Raw genomic sequence first — 19,442 nt, 5'->3', positions numbered from 1 at the left:
AAAAACTGTTGATTGGTAGATAATAAACAGCTATAATAATGATAATTACATGCTGGCTGCCCATCTTATACAGGGTTTTGGCTGTGTGGTTCAGAATAGATGTGTGGGAAAGGTGAAATAAAAATGGGAGGAGAGTGGTGTCAGATCTCCTTCACGTAGCTTGTCATTGTTACTATTTTTGTGTACGATGTCACCATTTAACAGTTGTTTGTATAAATTACAAGGCTGTGGCTTAGAGCCTATAATTTTCTTAAATTTCTCAGCTCCATTATATTTTACAATGCTCAAATTTGGTGAAACTAAGGTTTTTTGAATACTGTGTCTGGCTTTCAGGATCACATCGACCATGAATGTGATAGCTGGTATGTTAGCCTTCTCCAAGTTCTCAATCTCATTCTTTTACTATGAAATTTGTAGCTTGACTTTATTGATTTTTATGGGTAATTCAAGATTAAGTGCATGTCCCTCTGTTACTTAATAGCTATTAGATGTGTTAGAGATGAATGTCTCTCAAAGTGCTGTTGTATAATTTTTTTCTTTTTCTTTTTCAGTCTGATCTTGTGGATCAAAGTATATTTAATTTTATCCCAGAGGGAGAACATTCAGAGGTTTATAAGATACTCTCTACTCATCTGCTGGAAAGTGACTCATTAACCCCTGAGTACTTAAAATGTAAGTAGGCCCTGCTCAGCAGAGATGCCAATCTTAGATTTGGCAAGCATTAGTCTTTACTTCTTAGTTTATGAAGACTATAACATGTTTAACTAAATTAAAATAGCACTATTTCATGAACTCTATTAAATGCTTTTAAAATTGGTGTGTGTGTGTGTATGTGTGTGTATATGTGTATGTGTGTGTATATGTGTATGTGTGTGTATATGTGTATGTGTGTGTATGTGTGTGTATATGTGTATGTGTGTGTATATGTGTATGTGTGTATATGTATGTGAGTGTATATGTGTGTGTATATGAGTATGTGTGTATGTGTGTATGTGTATATATATGTGTGTGTATATATATATATATATATATATATATATATATATATATATATAAAGGAATTGTGTTCATTTTAAGATTCCAGATCTATTCCAATGTACAATGAGGTCTTGTTTTTTTTTGTTTTTTTGTTTTTTGTTTTTTTGTTTTTTCGAGACAGGGTTTCTCTGTGTAGCCCTGGCTGTCCTGGAACTCACTTTGTAGACCAGGCTGGCCTCGAACTCAGAAATCTGCCTGCCTCTGCCTCCCGAGTGCTGGGATTAAAGGCATGCGCTACCACACCCGGCCTGAGGTCTTGTTTGTTATAAGAAATTGATCACAGTTATGCCACAAAACTGTAATGTATAAAAAGATGGAAATTAGCCATGTTTTAAATGAAATCTTATTATATTTAATGAAATAATCTTTGCTGAATGTTTAATATGATTTTTAGAGCATCAAATATAGTAAAATAAATAATTAATTTTTTAAAAAAGCCAGTTCCTGGCATCAGTTAACACAAAGCATCAAGTAGTGAGAAGTGTCTGTAGGTCGGGCTAGTGGTTGACTGGAACTTTGGCTGCCTTCACTCTTGCTGTACTGGTTACCTTCACACAGTCTCTTCCACACTAAGCACAGTGACAGGGGACACATTTTTGGGGGGTTCATGGTTTAGAGATGTCTCGCGTGCTGAGGAGGACTTGATAGAGCACAGCTGTTTACAACATGACGGCTGGGAAAGCAGAAAGAGGATGGAAGGGCTTAGGGACATATCTGCCATGGCCAGTTTCCTCTAGGCTACTGTCCTCCTGTGGTTTATAGAGCCTCCCATGGTAGTACTGCTAGTTATGGTCCTTTGTTCCGACAGTGTTGAAGTGCTCGCCTGGAATGCACATGCTGGGCTCAGTCCTCCCAAACAAAACAAAACTAAACAAAACAAAGTATGTGTGTCTAAATTTAGTATATATATATATTATATATATATAAATTGTTTTTGTGTTCCCATTAGTTATTAGATTGTGTTTTTTAATTATTTTTTAATTAGCTTTAAATTTTATCTTTTCTGGTAATAGTGATATTAATCAGGTTAAAAATTCTATGTGTCCTCAGATTCTATATTAAGAACTAAGATACATATACTTACATACATACATAAATATGTACATGTGTATATCCATGTTAACGGATATTCTTTCAGAAGGGATTATAAAAAGTTAGACATGGCTGGGTGTGGTGTTACACGCCTTTAATCACAGCACTCGGGGGGCAGAGGCAGGCGGATTTCTGATTTTGAGGCTAGCCTGGTCTACAGAGTGTGTTCCAGGACAGCCAGGGCTACACAGAGAAACCGTCTCAACACCCCCCCCCCCCCAAATGTTAGACATGGAGAAAAGTTACCTGGAGCCTATATATAATTGTTTCCAGTCAGATTTGCCTTACACTGGTCCTTAGCCCATTCTAATGCAGTACTTGGAAGAAAGATTTGGGCTGGATTTAATATAGAAATCAATTTTATAGCTTTAGGCAGTATTTGAAGTTACAGAATGAATGGTGTTACCTGAGGCAAATGTGTAGAAAAAGGAGAAGTAGAAAGTTGGCACTCAGGTCCCAAAGTACAAGGAGCAGAGCTGGTCTCAGGGACCCTCAGTAAGCAGAACTGCTTGGAAAACTGCCTAACAAGCGTCTGCTAGGAAAACAGACCCCCTGCTTTCAGGGTCAGAGGAGTCTTAGCTCAGTGGCTTGCAGATGGCCTCTGAAAGACTTGGTACACAACAGAGCTCCTTCCCCGGGAAGGAGGAGTCCAGGAGTTAAAATGCAAGGCACTTTGCCTAGAAAACGTGGTAGGCTATTTTAGCTGTAATGGATTGAGTTGGTACAGATAATGTGATTGTGAAGGAGATGAGGCAGAGTTATAAAGGACCTGTGTTCATCCTGTGCTGTGTAGGCTTTATTCTTTACACAATAGAGAACCAATGAAGGCCATTTGGGTGGTTTGTATTTGGAAGGGGAAAATCAAGGTTGAGAATTTTGAAAAGGGCAACTGTATAGTTAACACTAGAAGTAAAGAGAGAGGAAAACCCATGATTGATAAGTGGGTAGATCCAGTAGAGCACATTTTAAGACTACCTAGAAAGAATGAGAAAAACCACCTGAGTGGTTTTTACAGTATCAGTGTCAGTAATATTTGGGAGGGACATTGCTCTGGAGGTGAGAGGGCGGTAAAGAAATGAAGACACGGAAACTAGGGTGCATTTAAAATGGATGGAGTGAGTTCTCTGGTCCTATAACTAGATTAACATGAAAAATGCTTGGGGAAATGATGGAAGACCTGATGAGATTTAAAATTGTAGGCAGTAAAGAACCACAGAGTTTGCAGTCCCTAAAGGGGTGAATAGCAAGTGACATGGCCCTGTCCTAAAGAAAATGAGAGGCTACTCTTCAAGGTAAAGATGGGAACAGCTGGTAGTTGTAACACTGGGAAGCCTGAAGCAAGGCAGCTACATAGTCCAGGCTGGACTGTTACCGAGAGTGACACCAAACACAGCAGTGACAGGAAAGAAAGGGAGGCCTTAGCTTTAAATAAAGGACAGTCCTAGCTTTAAATGGAGAACAAAATATTTTTGTGAAATTAGAATGAAAAATGGGATGGGAGAAGAAATGAAATGGAGATTGGCTCTTAGCCTGTGCTGGCTGTAGTCATCTGCTGCAGGCACTCTGCTGTTAGTGAATACTTCCGTGGGAGAAAATGACTGAGAATTCACACAACTTTTTATCACTTATTCCAGCAAAAAATCAGTTAGAATTCTGTTGTCACATGCTTCGAGGAACAATAGACCCAAAGGAGCCATCCACCTATGAATATGTGAGATTTATAGGAAATTTTAAATCTTTAACCAGTGGTAAGTTAAAATGTTTCTTTTATAATGTGTTTTAACTGGCTGTTTTTATTTTTCCAAGCTCTTAGATGCTTAAATATCAGTAACGACATGTCTCCTTTCTGTTTTAGTATCAACTTCAACACACAATGGTTTTGAAGGAACTATACAACGCACACATAGGCCTTCTTATGAAGATAGAGTTTGTTTTGTAGCTACTGTCAGATTAGCTACACCTCAGTTCATCAAGGTATGCGTCTGATTTTAATTGCTCTAGTGCATTCCAGTTCATGATATTAGATTTGGTCTTGTGAGATTTTTATTATCTTCAGAAGGTTGAAACTTTTACGAACATTGAAGTAGTAGTGGCCAATGAGTTACTAAATATGTATGAACTTTATATTTTTACCACAGTTATTTTAGTGTATTCTTTGCGGGTATCCCATGGCAGTATATCACCATTTTCCTGCTTTTGTACAGAGTTTAATGTGTGGTTTAATGTGTGTAGTTTACTATCAGGAAAGAATCTAAAAAAAAAAAATCCAGATGAATTAAAAAAAAAAAAAAGAATGTGCTTTACTGGGTATAACTTGCTATTTGATTCTTTTTTGATTAATTTTTTAATGTATATGGATGTTTTGTCTGCATGCATATTTATGTATCATGTTTATGCCGGGGAGCCAGAGGAGGGCCTGCCTGAGACTGGAGTTACATACAGTTGTCGGTTATCATGACTGAGAACTGAACCAAAGTCCGCCTGGAGAGGCCAAGCCATCACTCTAGCCAACCCCTGCTCTTTGAGTTTTAAATTACATATTTTTATTTCTTGTATCCATAAGCAGATGTTTAGTAGGGAAGTAGAAAAGTGAACTGCCTCAGTCCCTAGAGACAGGAAAGAAGCCAGGGTGACATTTAAATTTGGGTGACAGCATAGTATAGGACAGCGCCTGAGTTAACAGTTAGAAGACTATAGTCTTGCACTCCCCGTTAGCTCTTAGGAAAGTGGAGGGCTGATACATGTTTTATTTCATATAATTCTTACTCTTCTGAGGTAGATGCTATTATAACATTTTATATTTAAGGAAGCAAGCTTAAGGAAGTTACTTGCTGAAAGTCTCATCTAGTAAGTGGGACTTGATTGGAATTATTTTTCTTTTAAAGCCCTGGCTTTTATTTGTTACTGAAGAACATGCAAGGAGAGAGGAGGGAGTGTCATGGATTGCTTCGTAAAACAGAAACTAGGTTTCATGTATATGAGAGGAAAATAGTCAGAACTCATGTTAGAAACCAAAAGCAGGGGCCAGGCATGAAACTTGTTCTGTCTGTGGCTTTTCTCCATGAAGAGATTTCAGCATGAGAAACCATAGAAGAGTTAGGGAAGTTGGGTGCTCATATTTGAGTATTACCAAGGTGATGGTAATGGCTGACCCCTGAAGAGAAGAGAGATGGAAGGATGGGAAGATAGCTGAGGTGCGCCAGTGGTGAGGTGAGTCAGTGAGGTAAGATGTAAACTCCATCTCTAAAGCTAGGGGAGATGGGGTGGACTCAAAAACACCTAGGTCACATTAGAAGTATTTATGGGCTAGAGAGATGGCTCATTGGTTAAGAACACTTACTATTCTTACAAAGAGCTTAGCTCACCACCTGATGTAACTCCATCTGTAGGGGATCCAGTACCCTCACCTGCCCTCCTTAGGCACTCATGTGACATGCAAGCAGAAACACATACATACACATAAATAAAAACAAAACTTGATTAAAAGAAAACATTTAATTTGGCTACTTTGATTATTAAAGAATATGTTGATTCTAGACTCTGGTGTACAGAAGTGAGGTCATTGATGAGATGGGAAGTTGTTAGCTATTAAAAGTATGGCAGTTGGCTTAAACACTGAGAAATAGGAGGTGTGAACCAGAGGAAAGACGTGGGTATCTAAGTAGGCTCTTAGGCATGTGAATGAGTGAGAATGCACTAGACTGTAACCACTGACCTTAGGCCGGCTGGTATCTGCCAGGTGCTGCTGTTTTATCTGTTTTTATAATGACCTATGCTAAGAATATTTAATGTTTTCATGACACAGAAAATTACTTCTAAATTATACTTGTTAATTTGTTTGTAGGAAATGTGTACTGTTGAAGAACCAAATGAAGAGTTTACATCTAGACACAGTTTAGAATGGAAGTTTCTATTTTTAGATCACAGGTAACACCACCTTTAAATTTCACCAAAAAAAAAAAAAAAAATGTAATTCTGGACAGTAATGGACTCGAGGAACATAATGATTTTTGAAATTCATTATCCATTTTTGAAAAAAATAAAACCCATTCTCCAAATGAATTTTGTCTGTAGTGTAACTTGTGGAACATTATAATACTGATATGTATTACTACTGTATAATTTAGGGCACCACCAATAATAGGCTATTTGCCATTTGAAGTCTTGGGAACATCAGGCTATGATTACTATCATGTGGATGACCTAGAAAATCTGGCAAAATGTCACGAGCACTGTAAGTAGATCTTAATGTTTCTATTGAGAACTGTTTAAAAACACAGAAGTAGACGCTTTGTTCTAGTAATGAAAGACACAGAAAAGATTTAGAATTATTTTTATAAATGTATACAGAAGGTTCGGGTTTCTATTGACCTTGGTCTTACACACAAAGGAAAATCTTATAGTATATTAAAGAAGTACATAAAGTTTCCCAAACCTATTTAACTACAAAACCCAATTTTTGCTTAACATCAGTTAAAGTACTTTAGAACCTAACATTTGAAATAGTTTGGGGAAAATAGTTTGAGAAACTTTACTAAAGAATTATTTCAAACAATTATGTTATTCTGATTTTTGGTTAATTAAAGCTTTACAATTAAAAAGCCTCAGAGATGTCATATGTGACAGTATCTTTGGGGAAAGTGTTACTGTTAACTGTTGCTTCATATGTGTTAAGTATCTTGGCAAGTTAACAGTATGACTTTCAGTATATGGAACTTATTATGAATGAAAAATTCGTGTAAAATCAGCAATAACTGACTATAAAATTGGAATCTGTGAGTTCTGGTTATTTAGGGGACCTTAAACTGGTTCTTAAAAAAAATTCTTTGTAGTTTATACATATTTCTGGAAGCCAGAAAATAATTACATCTATATAAAGAGTTAAATATAAATGCCAGCTTTTGTTTTAAAAAAAAATTGAGATTTTTTTCATAGCTAAGTACAGATCAAAGAAAAATATTGTTTCTTTCTCTTCTTTTTTTTTATTTTTAGTAATGCAATATGGAAAAGGCAAATCGTGTTACTATAGGTTCCTGACCAAAGGCCAGCAGTGGATTTGGCTTCAGACTCATTACTATATTACTTACCATCAGTGGAACTCAAGGCCAGAGTTCATTGTTTGTACTCACACAGTAGTAAGGTAATGACTGGAAGAACATTTGTAAGGTGTAGTAATAGTCAAAGAGAATTTTTATGTGATTTTTTTTTAATGAATGATAGTGATCTTGTCCCAGTTTTAATACTTAATATTTTTTAATATTAAGCTCACTTAATATGTGGAAATATGATGTAGGTAGTATATAAATATGTAAGGCCTGACATGAGTATTGTGCTATATAGCAAAAGTTGTACCAGCATTCAAATGCCAGTGCACTTCCCGCAAAGCAAAAACCAGACTAGTGTGCCCATCATTCGTCCGTCATTTAGTTTCTCTTCATTTAAATGCTTTGCTCCTACCGATCATTTATAGATGACCTAATTTGTAGAATACAGATTGAATTTAGGTATTGTCTTAGTCAGGGTTTCTATTCCTGCACAAACATCATGACCAAGAAGCAAGTTGGGGAGGAAAGGATTTATTCAACTTACACTTCCATGTTGTTGTTCATCACCAAAGGATGCAGTACTGGGATTCAAGCAGGTCAGAAAGCAGGAGCTGATGCAGAGGCCATGGAGGGATGTTCTTTACTGGCTTGCTTCTTCCCCTGGCTTGCTCAGCCTGCTCTCTTATAGAACTGACTACCAGTCCAGGGATGGTCCCACCCACAAGGGGTCTTTCCCCCTTGATCACTAATTGAGAAAATGCCTTACAGTTGGATCTCATGGAGGAATTTCCTCAACTGAAGCTCCCTTCTCTGATAACTCCAGCTGTGTCAAGTTGACACAAAACTAGCCAGTCCAGGCATTAAGCTGTAGATCTGTATTAGGTTTGTGTAGCACATACAGAAAGTACAAAATTACTGATGGTTAAGTGAGATTCCTAACAAACACCAATTAATTGCATCTCTGCAGTATTTTAAATGAATGACCAAACATTTAAAATTTGGTTCTTTCCATTTGTAGTTATGCAGAAGTTAGGGCTGAAAGACGGCGAGAACTTGGCATTGAAGAGTCTCTTCCTGAGACAGCTGCTGACAAAGTATGTTTCTTACAGTCTCTTTTTTAAATATCTCATTTCCCAATAATTTATGAGAGAGATTTGCTTATCCTTTATAATTTTTATTTTGAATTTACTATTTAAAACCTCATTTGCATCTAAAAAAAGGAATCCAAGATTTTTGCTATTTAAAAGTTAATTAGGAGAGAGAAAATTGGAATTAGCAGATTAATCGGGATGAGTAGGTAACGAGGCAGGTTTTGGTAAAAAAAACGTGGATGCTTGAATTAAGATGATTGACTTTAAGATATGACGAAGAATTAGTGGCTGCAGATGAGTGGAAGACTTTAACCAGGCAACAGGAAGGAAGAGCTCCCCAGGCTGGGCGTGAGGAGAAGGGCTTTAGGAGCACTGATTATGGGGGATACTAAGCCAGAAGTCACCACGTCACAAACCATGTGACACAGTATGTTCACTCCAAGCCTCGAGCTTAAGGAGTGCAGGCAGGGACGGCGCAGCATTAGCAGGAGGACTTTCTGCATCCTGGGAAGTTATGGTCTCAGAGTCTGAAGACAGAAGCCCCACTTCTGATGGGACCTACAAGGAGGTTGGGGAGGTCTTATGTTTCGAACAGATGAGGAAAGAAGTATTCAGAACCAGGGTAGAAAATGCCTAGTAATTTGTTTATCATGGACTTTGAAGGTGGGCGGAAGGTTCTAGAGGCTGAGAAGCAGTGAGAGGTGTGTTCAACAAGACAGGCTGGGAAAAGCTGCACGTTAATGACGGAGGAGATGAGACACTGGGGCACATGCCCTCCACCCCAGAGTGAGAAACTGTGAGATCAGGTGTTTTGTATTTACACATATTGACATGTATGCAAGCAGTCATGTTTCACCCTGAAATAAAGATGCATACTTGGTTCTTGTTCACTACTGCATGTAGAAAGACTTTAAGGGGACACTGATTCTATTTTAAGTGTGTGGTGTGTGAGGAAGCACTAGTATATATGTTATATCCGAGGTAGGGTTTTGGTTTTGGTTATGGTGAAATAAGTGTTCTCATCTCTATAAGGCAAGACTGTCAGTCGAGAGAAGGACCACAACAGTTTGAGTAGAGTGGGAAAGGCTTGAGACAATTTTCGAGAATAGGGAAATGAGCCCCTTAGTACACTTGGGCAATTCTGCTGACTAGAATTGAGCATACTTACTTGAAGTAAGTGGCTATTGTAGGCCGCCCTTGAGCCTGTGAGCTATAGGAACAGGAAGCATGGTTAAATTGTCATTTTAGTCTATACTGCTTATACATGCTACAGTGTTTCCTGTCCCAAAGCAGAGACTGAGTGACCGAGGTAAGTTTAAGGAAAGGGTCAGGGAAGATAATAGGAACGGAAGGGCCGTGGGTAGTTCATGCACAAAGTGACATCCCCTAGAAATGGCATAATGGAAGATTTGGAGCAAATGGTGACTTCCAAAGATTTTACAGAACTTCGTAAAATAAAGCACTATCTTTATTCTGTTACTTACTTTGTAAAACTATGTGATAAAATGACAATTTTAATGGTTTTAAGAGCACACTTGAGCATTGTAGCATTCCCAGTGTTACACCTGTCACTCCTGCCCACGCACAGAATGCCCCCATCCTCCTAACCGGGAACTCTATGAAACAACTTTCCGTCCTTTCCCTCCAGCTCTTTTCAACTAGGGGTTTGTTTGTTTTTAATTTGGCTGCTCTGAGTACTGTGAACAAACTCATACAGTATTTGTTCCTTTGTGATTGGCTAATTTTATTTGGTATGATATTCTCAGGGTTCATTAAGTTGTAACTTATATCAGATTTCCCTTTATTTGGGGGCTGAGTAATATTCTGCCATGGGTGTATCCTCTTATTAGTCTGAGAAATCTTGGCTTGTCTTCACCTTTTATTTGCAAAAAATAGTGTGAACATAGGTAGACATACAGATTAGAGTTTCCACTTCTTCTCTTTGGATGTTTACTAAGAAGTAGAATACTAGATCATATGGTAGGTTACTCTTTGTTAAAGTGAGGGAAACTACCACACTATTCTCTGTAGAGGCCATACCATTTTTACAGTCCCATTGCTAAGCCATAAGAATTCCTGTTTCTTCTCATCTTTACCACACTGAATGCTTTCTGAGAAGTAGGGGGTTTTGTTGTTGTTGTTGTTGTTGATTTGTTTTGTTTTGATTACATACAGGGTCTCACTATGTAGTACTCAGTAGCCAGGAACCCAGTATGTTGACTAAGTTGGCTTCAGACAGAGATTGTCCACCCAAGTGTCTGCCGTGGGTTGTTTGGTCCTAGCCATGCTAATAGAACATGAGGTAGCATGACTGGTTTTGATTTGAATTTCCCTGGTTAGTAAGTTTGAATAATATATCTGGTGAGGGTTTTATATCCTCTGTGGAGAAGTATTTCTTTTCCTCCTACCGTCTTTATTTTCTTACTTAACTACTCATTCATTACTCATTTTTTATTTTTAATTTTTTTGATAGGGTCACATATGGACCAAGCTGTCCTTGGACTGATTATGTATGCAAGGATAACCTTGAACTCCTGACCACCCTGCCTCTGCATCCCAAGTGGCTTTTGAAGTGCCACCATGTCCACCTTGTTCTCTTTTTGTTTTGGGTTTTGTTGTTTCTTGACAAGGAATTTTGCTGTGTTGCTCAGGCTGAGTCAGATGATCCTCTTAATAGCCTTTGCAATGTTGTGTTTAAAGGTGCAGGCCAACTAGGTACAGTTGCTCATGCCCATAATCTTAGCTTTTTAGAAACTGAGGCAGGAGGATTGTCACTGGGTCATGGTTTGTAGTGTGAGACCTTGTCTCAGCAAGAAACAAAAGTACATCTCATCACATGCGATGTGTCTGTTTTCATTTTTATAATTGAGTTATTGTAGAGTTTTATATCCTAGATATTAAGCACTGATCAGATAATGATGTATAAATACCTCCTCTCATTTTTGTGGGTCGCTTTTATTCTGCTGGCATTGTCTTTTGATGCGTTAATGTTTTTAACTTTATGAATTCCAGTTTACTGGTAAATCTAATGTCATAAAACCATTTCCTTTGGTTTCTTTAAGAGTTTTATAGTTTTAGCTCATAATATTTAATCTACTTTGAGTTAAATTTTTGAACTTAATACAAAAGTCTAGCCTGAGTCATCTTATTTTTTAAATAGAGAATGAAAACAAACTATTAAATAATATTTTTTCCTAATTAGTACACATACATACACACACTTTTTAGCCTTATTTTAGGCAAAAACTAAGAATGATTGAATCTTTCTCTCTCTCTCTCTCTCTCTCTCTCTCTCTCTCTCTTTCAATTGTACACCCCAGTCTAGCTGTCCCTTGTACTTTGGGGGATTCCAGCTGTTCCTGCCTCCCATCTTGCCACAAAAGTTTTGGGATTACAAAGGCATGCTACTGGACCCAACTGTGGGTGGGTTCTGGGAATTCAAATGTAGGTCCTTTATGGTTTAATGGCAAATGCTTTTACACACTAGCTGCCTCTCCAGCCCTGATAAAACTGTACTGAGACCTCTGCATTGAGCACTAAGAAAGCATTTATGTTCCTCTTGTCTCCTTAGAGCCAAGATTCTGGGTCTGACAATCGTATCAACACAGTGAGTCTCAAGGAAGCACTGGAAAGGTTTGATCACAGCCCAACTCCTTCTGCCTCCTCTAGAAGCTCAAGAAAGTCATCTCACACAGCAGTCTCAGACCCTTCCTGTGAGTGCCTCAGCTGAAAACAAGCATGTTTCAAAGAGGTCTTCTCAGTTACTTGTGTTGCTGACATCAGTACTTTTGTCAAGCACATTTTCAAATGCTAATCTTTTCCAGTTTTGAAGTAAAGCTTCCATTGAGAAGCAAATTATTTATGTTTAGAAAAGAGTTAAAGTGATGAAAGGATGATATGTAGATAGTAATACTCTACTTAAATTATTCCTTAAACAGAGAAAATTCTACCTTTCATTGTAAAACCAGGCAAATCAGATTTATGAGTGTTTTGTCTGCATATGATCTGTGCACCAAGTGTGCCCGGTCCCCATGGAGGTCAAAAGAGGTTTCACACCCCGTGGAACTAGAGTTATGGATGGTTGTCAGGGAAGCACTGGGCCGTTTGTTAGTGTGGGTTTATATCTGTAGGAGGTAGGAAGCCTGTCTGTCCCTTGAGGGTGTTGAGGATGGTGAGAAACTGTTTTTAGAGTTTTACTGTCTCACATGTTTGCTTTGTCCTTTACAAAGTAGTTAGAATTGTAGGTATGGATTTAATTTTTTTCTAATAACAGAAAACTAACTCAGTTTGTCTATTCCTTGGAGCATATGTTGAGATCAATCATTCATGCTGTACGTACTAATTCTGTTCTCTGTTGACTGTCTTTAGCCACACCGACAAAGATCCCTACTGATACTAGCACTCCTCCCAGACAGCATTTGCCAGCTCACGAAAAGATGACACAGCGGAGGTCGTCCTTCAGCAGTCAGGTACGCCTTTAGCGAACAGCACAGCCTTGCAGGAGCCCACAGATGTGGTCACAGATGTCTGCAGTAACCTTTCGGGAAGGATCAATCTTTTGCTGACATAGGACACTCAAAATCTTTTCCATATTTGAAGTAAAATGCTAGACTTTTTTTTTTAATTGTGAAACAGTGCTAAGTGAGAGCTACTATTCAGTTTCAGTTGCCTTGAGTTCAGCCACTCAACTTTTCATTGAGTATACATCCAAGGGCCTGAGCTGGGCACCATGGGAAAGAGAAGAGAAGAGTAGAAAGGGCAGCTCACTTCGTACTCAACAGAGTGAGGTTGATTGTCAGTGATAAGCAAATCAGATTGTATTGTGGTGGAAGTACTCAAAGACGAATGTGAGCGTCACCTCATTGTCATCTTTTATTTTGCTTCTAGTCCATAAACTCCCAGTCAGTTGGTCCATCATTAACACAGCCAGCGATGTCTCAAGCTGCAAATTTACCAATTCCACAAGGCATGTCACAGGTATTTTTGTTTGTTTTAGTTGAGCATTTACCAATGATAATTGCATTTAAGCAAATATAGTTTTATACATATGTATATATAAATACATATAAAGGCAGTGAATCTGGAAGTATTTAGAATATGTAGTGACATGTTTGTTATTTACAATGATTTTGGTGGACCCTTATTAGAAAGAATCACAGATAAATGATGGTTTTATATCTTCTTGCTTACTGTGCTATAACATCTTATATATAACAACAGTCTACAGGTATGATAATCTTAAACATGAAATATACTAGTTCATTTTGTCCCTCCTTATGGATATTGGAAGACTTGAGTAACTATATATTCTATATTGATTCATTTATTTGCACACGGGCTATTTATTTAGTTCTGTGTATATATTGAGTTACACATATTGGATGCTGACAGTATTTGCCTATCTATACTAACAAGCTACTTGATCTAAGGGAATAACATAAATAAAATACCATGTTAATTTAGTCTACACACACGATTTGGAGCCTTAAATGCAGCTTAAACAAGTGGAAAAAGCCAAGTATGGTAGTGTTTACCTGTGTGGGGGAGGTTGAAGCAGAAAAATCAGGAGTTCAAGGCTATCCTCAACTATATAGTAAATTCACAATCAGCCTGAACTACATGAGAACCTCATAAAAAAAGAAGGAAAGGTGTTTAGAAATGTAAGATGGCCTTAGTCCAAAGGAGGTGTGAGTGCTGAAATTGGCAAGAGGAAAGGAATTCCCAAAGCACTACTGTGTACCTTCGTGTGATTTAAGGCTCATCCAACATTTCAGAAATGTTAAGAACACTACTAAATAGTAATACATATAGTGGGAAATCTTCTATTTTATGTGGCACTAAATCCTGGTTTTTAGCCACACTAACCTATTAAAAGCTCTGTAACAGTACTGTCTTACTAAATATTAAATTTAACCTTTACATCTTATTTTAAAGAATTGACAGAATTTCTATGTAATATGTAGACATTTAATACTATTTGTTCTTTAATCTCAGGGTGTCACTTAAGGATTGCTAATAACATCTTTATAGAGGTGTTTTCTTGAGATATATGCTATGTCACACCTACAGCTAAGCGTTCAGTGCTCTGTTTTCACTCAGCATGGACTTTACGCTTTTGTTCCTGTGTCCTGTATTCTCTGCTTGTTTCTATTTTTTCTGGTTTGTATTTAATTAGAAATGTTTCAAATTGTGACAACATTTACATATAAGAATAACTTTAGTGACAATAAAATATCTGTATGACCTAAAAATAAATATAACATTTTAACTAACATTTTAAAAAGGCAGGAGAAAGTTGAAGCACTCACTTTATAATGTTTCTCAAGCCTAATGGAATGGAATCTGAGATGGTCACTGCCATCTTCAAAAGTCGCTCTTTTATGCTTTAAAAAGTAATACTCAGAAGTCAGAGATGATGGTGCAATACCTGGGAGGCAGAGGCAGAGGCAGGAGGATCACCACAAGTATGAAGCCAACCTGATCTCTGAAAGAGAGTTCCAATGCAGCCAAGGCTACAGAGCAAAGCCATTTTCAAAAATAAAACAAAATAAAATAAAAATGAAGTAATATTCAGTCTCCTTGGCACAACTTTACAAAGAGCTAGCTCATTTAGTACAACCTTTGTGAAGGTAGCCATGAAAGGGTAAGGTGGGCCTTCCGACTCACTTGTGCAGCTCACTGCAGAAAGGTGAGAGTAGATGTTCCATGAAGTGAACTGCTCTGCTGTCACACAGAACAGAAGAACTAAGTGAGCAGTGACATCAAGTGTGTCTACATTGTAGCTCATTAACTAGACATAAAAACCAGAAGACTGAAAACCCTCAATGTAGAGGAATTCATTCATGATTTCTTAGAATTGCTTAGCCTTTAAAAACTACAGTTTAAACTGGTCTAAGGATAGTATAGATAAAAGGTATAATGATTTTTTCAGAATAGCACCAGAATAAAGTATTGGTTGTCACTCAGATGAGGATTAGTGATTTTGATATGTGGGGAGGAAGGAGGATGCTAGGAACTGAAACTTGGGGTCTTGAACATTCTGGGCAAACACTATATATAAGCCCACAAGCCCTTTCTTTTTACTTTTTATTTTAAGACCGGGCCATAAAATGTTGCCTAGGCTAACCTTGAACTCACTCTATATCCAAGGTAGGTCTTGAATTAGTGATCCTCCTGCCTAACTTTGGATAATTCTGCTGATGTACACAAAGAGGGGACTCTCGAGATGACAGAATTTGGTATGGATTCATTCCAGGTCCGGGTACATTCTCATCTGGTAAAATGTCCAAGTGAAGTGAGCAACTAAAGAACTCGTTCTACTAAATTCTTAAGCTACAATAGAAGCTCGGGTTGTTTTCTTTTTTCTTTTCATTTTTGACAGGGGCTCACTCTAGCCCTGGCTGACCTAGAACTTTCTAGCCTTGACATCACAGAGATCCGCCTGCCTCTGCCTCCCCAGTGCTAAGAATAAAGGAATGTGCCATCACACCTCCACACACTCACACCGTCTAACTGTAGTTTGTTCTTGTAATCAGTCAAGAGTGAGTCAGAACTGACTCTTCCAAGTTGTCTTCTGACCTACACACACATTCAGTGGCATGTGCCCTTACCAGGTTGTAACTTTAAAAAAAAAAAGGAAGGGGGTGAAAACTGAAACTGTGAGGACAACCACTAATGTAAGTCAGAGGGAGGACACGTGTAACAGGAGGGGCTCACCTGGCTAGAAACTGCTAGTCACTGCAGTGCCATAGACAGGAAGCTACCCACTGGCACTTGTGATGGAAGAGAGGCAAGCACCTTCCCAGGAGCAGAGCACCTTCCTTTGCAGCTCGCCCAGTGGCCTCTGCGCAGGTTGCTGTGGGTCTGCAGGCAGAGACTGGTTCTGAGGTCCAGCTCCAGTGCAGCTGAGCAGAGCGGAGATGGAGTGTGGGGAGCAGCTCTCGCCTGACTCACACCGCACAGCTAAAGTGTGTTGTACTCTCTTTCCATGTGCTGCTTCAGTTTCAGTTTTCAGCTCAGTTAGGAGCCATGCAGCATCTAAAAGACCAGCTAGAGCAGCGGACACGGATGATAGAGGCAAATATTCATCGGCAGCAAGAAGAACTAAGGAAAATTCAAGAGCAACTTCAGATGGTCCATGGTCAAGGGCTACAGGTAACTTATTCTGTCTGAGCACAGAGAATCTCTTTCACATTTTGAGTTCCTAAAAATTGGCTCTTTTTTTTTTTTTTTTTTTTTTGTGAAAAGTCAAAGGCAAGAGGTCTTTTTACCCCAGTTCTGTAAATATTGGCTACCTGCTTAATAATATCAAGCCTCTAAAAACACTCATGCTAAGAACATTTCTATCAGATTACTAGTTTTTAGACTAATGAACTCGAAATTTTAGTAAGTTCAAGTCCATAATATAAAATTTTATTTTATGGACCACTTAAGGTAGAGAGTTTATAATAGTGTTAGTAAAATGCCAATAGCTATGATTCCTCTTACTTGATAAGACACTTACTGCTTAACCAGCAGGGCCATCTAGGCCACTAGGGCTTTGCCGAAGGGAAGCTAAGTGAGCACTGCTTCTATGCACAGCTACAAGCTGAGTGACTGAGGATCCAGAGCTGCCAGCAGCAGCCCAAGGAGGAGCACTGAGGAACACAGCTGATGTGTGCGAGAGTGAAAAGAGTGAACGTGTAGCTTCACGGTTTATTGCTACTATCACCGTTCTCATGAAATGTTCTAATGACTTATTACTAGACTGTTAAACTTCATTTTGCTTGGTTTCTTTCAGTAGTCTCCCTTTTTTTGTTGTTTTGCTTTTTGTTTTTGGTTGGTTGTTTTTTTGGGTTTTTTTGTTTGTTTGTTTTTGTTTTTAACTGTAAAGCATATTTATGCTGGAAATGTAGCTCATCGGTAAAATGCTTGTAGCCCTAAGTTTGATTCCCAGTATGCCCCCCCCCCGTGTAATTATAATTATTGTGTATGTGTGTGTGCATGTGTGTGTGCGCGCATGCATACATGTGCCATGGAGTATATGTGGGGTTCAGAAGATAACTTTTGAAAATCTGTTCTTTCACTATGGGATCCAGGAACCAAATTCAGGCTGTCAGACTTATGCAGCAAACACTTGTACCTATTGAGCCTTCTTGCCTGCCAAAGAAATTTCATTAAAATGTGATCTTTGTTTTCAAAGATGTTTTTGCAGCAGTCAAACCCTGGATTGAATTTTGGTTCTGTTCAACTTTCCTCTGGAAATTGTAATACCCAGCAACTCGCACCTATAAATATGCAAGGCCAAGTTGTCCCTGCTAGCCAGGTTCAGAGTGGAATGAATGCTGGACATATCAGCACAGGCCAGCACATGATACAGCAACAGACTTTACAAAGTACACCAACTCAGGTAATTGACTAAAATATCTAGTTAAAAAAGGCTGTGTTGCACCAGCCTTTATTTTTTTATAAAAATTAGAGCATAAACTATTGATCGTTAAAATATTTTATAGAATATGTTACTGTTAAATATTTTTATATTTAATAGTTTTGTGATTTGTTTAAGGACTTAGTTTAGTAATTGTACCAAGTTCTTGTAGCTCGTAGACTTTCTGTATGTAAAGTCATTGACTTGCCAAAGAGGCTGAGTAGCAAACACTGAATAGACAGACTGTTGGGGAAGCAGGGGCAGTTTACTCAGTCTGTAGGTTGCTGGCAGCTCATTACTGGATATCTGTGACTCCATTTGAAAATCATGAGTGTGTGACTGTCACTGACTTGCTTTTAACCAACAACGTCGGTGTATATTTTACTTAGCTGTGAAGAGGCTTCTTTTAAAGTCTTAGCTTACCTTCCGTCAAGGAATCCAGACTAAGTCTGTAAGTACAAATCAGGCTCATTTCTCTCTGAATAATATATGTTGCTGTCTCTTCTGTTCTCTCACCATTATTAGATGGTGAGTAGTAGAAGCATGGTCTCCTGTAACTGTTAGATAATTTCCATACAATCTTTTCTAGCAGAGTCAACAGAGTGTAATGAGTGGACACAGTCAGCAAACGTCTCTTCCAAATCAGACACCGAGCACTCTTACAGCCCCACTGTACAATACAATGGTGATTTCTCAGCCTGCAGCAGGGAGCATGGTCCAGATTCCATCCAGTATGCCACAGAACAGTACCCAGAGTGCTACAGTCACTACGTTCACTCAGGACAGACAGATAAGGTAGTTGTCATACTTCATTTATTGTTTTCAGATATGTAAATTGATTGATTAAAAACCTAGGGCTGGTGAGATGGCTCAGCATTTATGAGCACTGACTGCTCTTTCGGAGGTTCTGAGTTTAGTTCCCAGTAACCACATGGTGGCTCACAACCATCAGTAATGGGATCTGATGCTCTCTCTTGTATATCTGAAGATAGCTACAGTGTACTCATGTACATAAACTAAATAAAATAAACATTAAAAAAAAAAAAAAAAAAAAAGAACGGGTGGTGGTGGCAGACGCAGGCAGATTTCAGAGTTCAAGGCCAGCCTGGTCTACAAAGTGAGTTCCAGGACAGTCAGGGCTACACAGAGAAACTCTGTCTCAAAAAACCAAAAATAAATAAATAAATATTAAAAAAAATTTAAACCTAGATGGTCTGGAGGAATGCTTCGGCACTGCAGAGCACTTGAAGCTCTTCTAGAAAGCTGAGTTCAGTTCCCAGCTCTGGCTCTGTGGGTCTCATGACCTCTTCTGGTCTCCCCCATGTCTGCGTGGATGTGGCAGACACAGTAAAAGAAAGTCATAAAAGTAAATAAATAAAAATGTATATTTAGGGGCTGGTGCTATAAGCCAGGAATAGAGAACTCACCTAGCATGGGGAGGACCCCTCAGGTCAATCCTTTGTATTATGCTTTTTTCTAAAACCAACAATTTTATTTTTTACCATAAAATTTTAGTTTGTTGCTTACTATAGACAGCTTTTATAAGTTGAAATAAATGCCAAATCTGTTATTAAAGACTTAACAGAATAACGTTAAATTTTATTTTTCATTCCAAACTGGACTGGCAGAGAAGCCACACTGCAGTGTACTGTCAGCCAAGGCTGTTACAGGCTGTGCACAGGTGTGGCTTGGGTCTTTTTAGTAAAGGTGGCAAGAGAGCAGCAGGAGGAGAGCTTATCTTTCTGCTCCAATTTAAAACTGTATAGTATC

The 19,442-nt window shown here is 38.4% G+C and overlaps 1 protein-coding gene across 4 annotated transcripts in view; it reads left to right on the top strand.

Moving 5' to 3' along the window:
* Clock (clock circadian regulator) overlaps positions 1–19,442 on the top strand; it is an 82,082-nt gene that overhangs the window by 52,315 nt on the left and 10,325 nt on the right. For 3 of the 4 annotated variants that reach the window (XM_021162108.3, XM_021162107.3, XM_029477072.2), the window contains 13 exons: positions 552–672; positions 3,765–3,878; positions 3,986–4,104; positions 5,975–6,057; positions 6,258–6,364; positions 7,123–7,270; positions 8,194–8,269; positions 11,838–11,979; positions 12,635–12,735; positions 13,154–13,243; positions 16,268–16,420; positions 17,448–17,654; positions 18,262–18,467. In XM_021162108.3, the coding sequence (XP_021017767.1) occupies positions 552–672; positions 3,765–3,878; positions 3,986–4,104; positions 5,975–6,057; positions 6,258–6,364; positions 7,123–7,270; positions 8,194–8,269; positions 11,838–11,979; positions 12,635–12,735; positions 13,154–13,243; positions 16,268–16,420; positions 17,448–17,654; positions 18,262–18,467 (1,667 nt within the window). The remainder of the gene's footprint in view (positions 1–551; positions 673–3,764; positions 3,879–3,985; positions 4,105–5,974; positions 6,058–6,257; positions 6,365–7,122; positions 7,271–8,193; positions 8,270–11,837; positions 11,980–12,634; positions 12,736–13,153; positions 13,244–16,267; positions 16,421–17,447; positions 17,655–18,261; positions 18,468–19,442) is intronic. The other variant, XM_021162109.3, reaches the window with a different exon arrangement.

This window comes from Mus caroli, unplaced genomic scaffold (assembly GCF_978045245.1).
Source record: "Mus caroli unplaced genomic scaffold, Mus_caroli_1 scaffold_4, whole genome shotgun sequence".
Lineage (NCBI taxonomy): Eukaryota > Metazoa > Chordata > Mammalia > Rodentia > Muridae > Mus > Mus caroli.
This window is presented reverse-complemented; position numbering and strand designations above follow the sequence as displayed.